The 7,221-nt window shown below is 36.9% G+C and overlaps 1 protein-coding gene across 1 annotated transcript; it reads right to left on the bottom strand.

The window, feature by feature from the left end:
• Nucleotides 1-1,347: 1,347 nt before the first annotated feature.
• LOC143259803 (abaecin) lies at nt 1,348-4,217 on the bottom strand. The gene is made up of 3 exons (XM_076523394.1): nt 4,126-4,217; nt 2,032-2,215; nt 1,348-1,505 (listed from the first exon to the last, which is right to left on the bottom strand). Exons 2-3 carry the CDS (start codon nt 2,194-2,196, stop codon nt 1,503-1,505), a joined length of 168 nt encoding a protein of 55 aa, XP_076379509.1. The 5' UTR covers nt 2,197-2,215; nt 4,126-4,217; the 3' UTR covers nt 1,348-1,502.
• Nucleotides 4,218-7,221: the final 3,004 nt, after the last annotated feature.

Below are 7,221 nucleotides of genomic sequence, written 5' to 3'. Positions count from 1 at the left end.
GGAGTAACGAGTAACAAGTAACGAGTAAGGAGTAACGAGGTAACGGATGACGGGTAACGGGTAACGGGTAAGGGATGACGGGTAACGGGGTAACGGATAACGGGTGAGGAGTAACGGGTAACGGCTAACTGGTCACAGGTAACGGGGTAAGGGATGTCAGGTAACGGGTAACGAGGTAACGGATGACGGATGACGGGTCACTGGTAACGGGGTAACGGATAACGGATTGCGGGTAACAGGTAACGGATAACGCTAAGGATGAAGTTGTTTGAAATAACCTCAGGAAGCCCTCGTTTCTCGGAAATACGATAACTTTGGGACACCCTGTATGTATTATAGAATAATATATAGAACAATATATTGTATAATAATATACAATATAGTTATCTAGTGTAGTATATTACAGAATATATTAGTATGACGGACTTAAATATTCATATACTTTTTAAAGATATAAAGATACTGTACATCATACACTTTGTTCATAATAATTATTTATATTCTTTCATATCGTTCGTTCTATTCCGTCTTGTCCTCCAAATATTCGAAACATCTTATAATTTACGAATATATCGTAGTTTTCATTAAAATTGCAATTTAAGCGGCAAATTTTCACGCGTGACGAGTATACTCGACATAACACAAAGTATTGCCGTTTCTACGTAAAGAGTATGCTCGTCGAGAACGTAAGTTGCGTATGTGTTTTCTCGTCGTTTCAAGTAATAGCAACATTAAAGAAAGTATTTCAAATTCTAATATTTATTAAAAACGTTCAAGTCGTTTCGCCTAGTTTTGAAAAGATTATCCGCGTTTAAAACGGTGAAACGAATGTTTCAGTATGTTTAGTATTTTCTGTACGTGTTTTTCTTTTTTACGCTACATAAATTGCTGTACGACAATTAAAATCGAAAAAGCCCGAGTGAAAGTCGGTCTCCATTAACTCGGATTATGCAGCCTTGAGAACGTCAATGATCAATTCCGCAATTGATTGAAGATTTAAGACGAATACACACCCGCCCCTCTCTCTCTCTCTCCGTCGCGGTACTATAATGAAATGGAAGTCTCTCGTTGGTATTTCCGTCATTGATTGTTTTACGTGACCGGGTATACGCGGGCATTCTACGCAAATTAAAAATGTATTGCGGTAACGAACGGCGCAATGAGAACGTGCTATTGGATTTGGAGGATTTAGGTATTATGTCGTCTTAACGGTATATTTTACTGCTCGTTCATCGATTATATTACCGCCGGAAATACGTTTCATATTATAATTCATAATACGAACGTTCCCGGGAAGAAAACGAACGGGACAATGACGGGAGGATTTACGAAATAGCATGATCACCGTTTGTATGTTAATTCTTTAATATATTATTTACAATAATTACAATAATATAATTATGCGTGCATGCTCTTTTACAGAGCACATTGTCAATCCTCCAATTAAATTAATTAGGCTTGCTGAATTAACAGAGGTTGCGTTACTGGGTGGCCGTCGAATTTTACTGTAACAGAAGAAATAATTATCGCATGCATTATCGAGTCTCTTCGAAATGGTTACATAATTGGGAACCGCGTTTCTCAATGTTGCTGAACAAAAAGAACAACGATGCGATTGTTAGAGTAAAATGTACTGGATGCGGTAATAACGATCTTGTATCGTTCTAATTTGATTTTATCGGACATTGAGGCAGGAAGATTAATTATATCGAGATGATATTAAAACGGGACACGAAGGTGAAATGTTTTATGAATTTCAACGTACTGCAAAGTATGCTTATTACACACGTTTTCATTGCGCGAATACTTCTTCTCAATTAAGGGGTTTAACAATTGCTTTCTAGGTAGAATGAAATGTTCATCGGTGCTCGTTAACGTTCGTAAAATCATTCTAGTTATTTGCTTTATGTCATTCGTAAGGCGCAGGCTATCTGAACACGAACGACCGTTTGTTAGTGATTTTTCTTGCATCATATTTTTCGCGAATAGAAAGAATATTTTTTCGAAAAGCGAGGCTGTTGGCATACTTACGGCTAGAACCGGGATGTGAGGCCATTTGTATTTTGGATTGAAGGGTCCGTGTCCGGGAAAAGTAGGAAACCGAGGACTAGGTCCAGGCATTACAACCGGTGGCGTGTACGCAAATATTGCGCTAACTGCGACGAGCAGTGTCACGATGAACATTAGCAGCTTCATTCTCGCTGTATTTTTCTACCTGCAACATAAATCAAATTTCGCGTTGCTGTCAGTGACATCGAACCAATTGCAATTGTTTTTGTTTTACGAACTGATCTTTTCTTTTACTGAACTCTATACAGGGTGTCCCAAAAATGTCTCGCAATTCGAAAGTAGGGGATTCCGGAGGTCATTTGAAGCAACTTTTTCCTTGGCGAAAATGCAATCCGCGGCTTCGTTTACGAGTTATTAACGAAAAACAGTGACCAATCAGAGGCGAGATCATTTGGCGCGAGACGGCCGAGCCAATGAGCGGAACTGGGCTCCTTGCACTCGTTGGCTGGGCCGCCGCGCGCCAGCCGAGCTCGCCTCTTATTGGTCAGTGTTTTTCGTTAATAACTCGTAAACGAAGCCTCGGAGAAAATTTTCGGAAAAGAAAAAGTTGCTTCAAATGACCTCAGGAACCTCCCATTTCCGGATTGCGAGACATTTGCATTCAACACGAAGGTTGTAACGCTCGTTTTTAGACAGTCTGTACAAATACTAATTATCGAACAGCAATTAATAGAACCGGCAAAAGAGAAGTTAACTTCGCTAATTGAGGCGTTTATACGCAGATAGTTTGACGTAGGGTAAATACTCCGTTGTACGCAGTTGAAATGTTTAACTTGTCAATCAATATTTATTGAGGTACAGCGAGTCAAGCATTAATATTTAGACACCTTTTAGAACAGATTAAAGTTTGTCAAATTGAACGAGACGAATCGAATTTTTTGAACGTTCGAGAGGAGCTAGTTTACCGTACGATGACTAGAATACCTTTTTTTAACACTAAATCAACCAAGCAGTAATACTAACTGGCATGTACTGCTTCACAAAAGCGAGAAGACCGAATTTATTTGGAATTTGTAAAGTTTTTATTATAAAACTTGCTGCAATAATATAACTTATTCAAGTGTTTTCCACGAAAAGGTTTCGGAATTTTGCAGAATTGCAAAATAAGAAAGCGGCCACTTTGACCGCGATAGGACAAACGAACATTTTTATCCGAGCCTGTAGCGAACATTTACAAACTGTGTTTTATAGATCTCGGTGACTTGTATGCATGCTGAAAATTTTATCGAAATCGGTTAACCCAGAGTCAAGCTGTGAGCGTTGAAAGATGTCAAAATCTGCAGATTTCTCACAGTTTTTGGTCGAAAGCCGTGAAAAACTGCGACTTCTTTAAAGTTTAATTAAAGTAATTAATTAATTTATTTATTTATTAACGCTTTAAATCGGATGGTTTATTTAGTACATATATCGCTACATCCGATTTCGATAAAGTTTTCAATGCACATAAAAGTTACCGAGATCTACAAAAGTCATTTCCTAAACTGTCGTTCTAAACGCGGTAAAAACACAAATTTAAAAAACGCAAGTTTTTTTTATCTTTTTCTCATTCCAACCAGTTGCAGTTTTTTTAAAAGAACGTTGTACACGTTACTTAGCGAATTAGACTCTTGAACATCCCAACAACAAAGAATACTCCACAGGCTTTGCAAATTCGTAATTACTTTTCTTACGAGGATTATGCGTTAATGGAACAGTAAAAAGCATTTATTTCATTAAAAAGAATCGGAGCACAGTAATGTCTCTCTAATTGACGCCCGGATTGACCACAAAAATGGACAATTTGGGAAGAGGAGATACGACTATTCGAGCCTTGCGGTTTATTTTTATAGTTATAAATTGTCCACAATTACAAAAACGAGCCGCGAGGCTCGAATAATCTCCTCTTTCCAAATTATCCATTTTGGTGGACAATCTGAGCGTCGGTAAGGGAGACATTACTGTACAATAGTTAAGAGGAGAAATAAATTTTCTTGCAATTAATCGAGAACAGTCTGCCTTTACATAGAGATCCTCCTATTATGCACAAAATGTAATTAGCCGAAGTGTAGTAATTACCTGTTCACAGCTCTCCAAGGAACGAACTGAATTGTAACTGATGGGTCGATGCAAAGGCTTATATACTCGAGTTCATGCATCTGAATGGACACAGACACGCAGAAGATTGTTTACAGATGTTGCGTACAGTTTAGTGCTGATACTGCTAACGCGCGTCTTCGACAAGGGGAATACCGCCGTTCCTGTTATCTCGTCGGCTGTACCAAAAGTCAATGACATACAATCTGTGGTACATACACACGGTGACACATGCTGTGCGAATATATGTATGTAGTGATTCGAATTATGCATCATTGAGCAAGTGTGCATACGAGGGAGTTCCCAAAGAATTTTTTCCCTGAGCACAGATATGCACACGGTAATTCACCGAACATGTTTATAAACACAGTGAGAGAAAGTATCGTAATTTTTGTGCTACGTTATCTAAATGATATTCGAATACTTTATATAATTAAATATTAAGTTAATATGCGCTAATACGAAAAGATCGTATTATATTATTATTACGACTATCTCTCTCATAGCTATATTTCAGTCAATATTAAAATACAATCATTTATTTGAATAATTAGGAAATGATACGTAATTTCATCTAGAATTTTTCATTGTCATCTTTGAAATATTAAATTCCATTATTGGCAAATTGAATCTTCCGATCACTGAAAAATGTGTAACATATAAAAATCTAGAAATTCGAAAGTGGGACTCATTAATGATTTCGTAACTATATTTAGGTAACTGCAATTAAAATGTGTGGAGATATTTTTGGGCTGCACTTTGCAAGATTAATTGCAGATAACTGATTTAAATATACTGATTTTAAATATATTGATATTAAATATACAGATATCAAAATATACCAATATTATGAATAATAAATAGACTACGGATTTTTACATATTTATGGTACGCATGTATAGTGTATTATGACGTGTATATAGATAAAAAATAACAATACTTCAATTTTATTCTGATCACAAGATATCTTTTAGTCGATGAAAGACATTTTTGTCTCGTTTTAGTTTTCGCAAAATTAAGTAGTAAAATGTAAAGTATAAAAACTCCCGGTCTAATGATAAGAAAAGAAATGTTAAATATATACGAATACAATACGTGTTTGTGTTGCACAATTTCTAGAGGCGAATGTGTGGATAAATAAATAGCTTTTACACGTCAGCACGACCAGTATATCTATAAATTCTGGTTTATTCATGATTTATGGTCGCGGCTGGATTAATAGCGGATTCTTGGCGAATCAATTTTCTCGCGCGGAAAATTAATGGAAAAGAATAGCAGGCCTCTGGATAGGGCGACACCGAGAGACGAATTTCGTCGCCGTGATTCCGAACGCATGGTTGCGGTAGGTTGAGAGAACTGGCAGAAGTGCGTGAGGATGAAAGAGAATCGCGGGGGATGCTCGATGCACTTGAAACGAGGAGCAACGTCGAGTATCATTATACCATTTTTGCTCTCCTGAATCCTGGAGATGCAATTAGGAACAGCAATAGCGAGCATCGAGAAACGCGGGCGAAATAGTGGGCGCCTGCAGCTATAGCTTTTTCCGATGTTGTATGCAAGCGGTTGTCTTTAGGTCTATTCTCCATTATTCATACCGAGCCGTCCGCGTGTACGTACATATTATAGGATGACGCGCATGCGGTGTGGTCGTTTCGCGCGTGCCGTTTCCCGACGAAAATATTTTCTCGGCCTTTTAACCGTTTTAAAGAGGCCCCGGTCGAATTTATATTAGAAAAAATTTCCGAGCAATGCGACGCGACTTTTATTAAAATACACCGACACGGTCTCGACGAGTGTCGAGTTAAAATTGGGTCATTTCGAACGGTCTTCTATCTCTAGCCTTAATTAAAATGACTTCCATCGGTTCGAATAATTGCTTTCCGACGACGCTTGGAATAATTTAGCGAAACTTAAATTAAATAGCACAACAAAAGTCAATTTCTGTCATGGCTATTCAATTAACGTTTCACCTGCCACGGAAAGAAATTTCTCAATGATCGTGGCATGCCAACAAATCACGTTGATCAGATCTATTCAACTCTACGAATACCAAAAAATTAAGATCGTTCATTTAGAGCTTAATTTACTATAAAAATTATTTATAATAGTCTTAAAGTTTTACTGCCAATTGTAAGCAAATACAATTATTCGCAAAAAACAGGAATACGAAAACCGAGCGTTGATTCAATGATTAAACGAATAAACAGTTAACAAACGATTGAACGGTGAACGGTGGCGAATTTTTCTGCAGTGTGTGTTTAACACGGTTCAACAAAAATGCATATTAGTATATAAGCCTGAAGTATATTTAAAATCTGTATATTTAAATCAATTACGTGCAATTAATCTTGTACAGTGCAGCTCTAAAATATCCGCACACATTTTAATCGCAGTTGCCTAAAAATAGTTACGAAATCATTAATGAGTCCCAATTTCGAATTTCTAAATTTTTATATGTTGCATTTTTCAGTGATCGGAAAATTCAATTTGCCAATAATGGAATTTAATATTTGAAAGATGAGAATGAAAAATTGTAGATGAAATTACGTATCATTTCCTAATTATTCAAATAAATGATCGTATTTTAATATTGACTTAAATATGGCTATGAGAGAGATAGTCGTAATAATGATATAATACGATTCGTATTAGCGCATATTAACTTAATATTTAATTATATAAAGTATTCGAATATCATTTAGATAACGTTGCACAAATTACGATACTTTCTCTCACTGTGTTTATAAACATGTTCGGTGAATTACCGTGCGCAGATATGCTCGGGGAAAAAATTCTTGGGGAACTCCCTCGTATGCACACTTGCTCAATGACGCGTAATTCGAATCACTACATACATTCGCACAGCATGTGTATGTATTTCGTCTATCAGACTGGTCCTTTTATCATCTAAAAAGAAATTCTAATCATTTAGCCAAGGGGTGTCAAGCTCGCGGCCCGAGATGAACATTTTTGCGGCCCAGTCAATATATCCGACGCAAAGCAATAAAAATATAATAGAAATAGTCTCGGCCAATAAAATTTCTCCCGAAATAGGAAAGATAGTATCAGAGAAGGGAT

This window comes from Megalopta genalis, chromosome 7 (assembly GCF_051020955.1).
Source record: "Megalopta genalis isolate 19385.01 chromosome 7, iyMegGena1_principal, whole genome shotgun sequence".
Lineage (NCBI taxonomy): Eukaryota > Metazoa > Arthropoda > Insecta > Hymenoptera > Halictidae > Megalopta > Megalopta genalis.
Note: the sequence above shows the minus strand (reverse complement) of the source record. Positions and strands in the feature narration are given on the sequence as shown.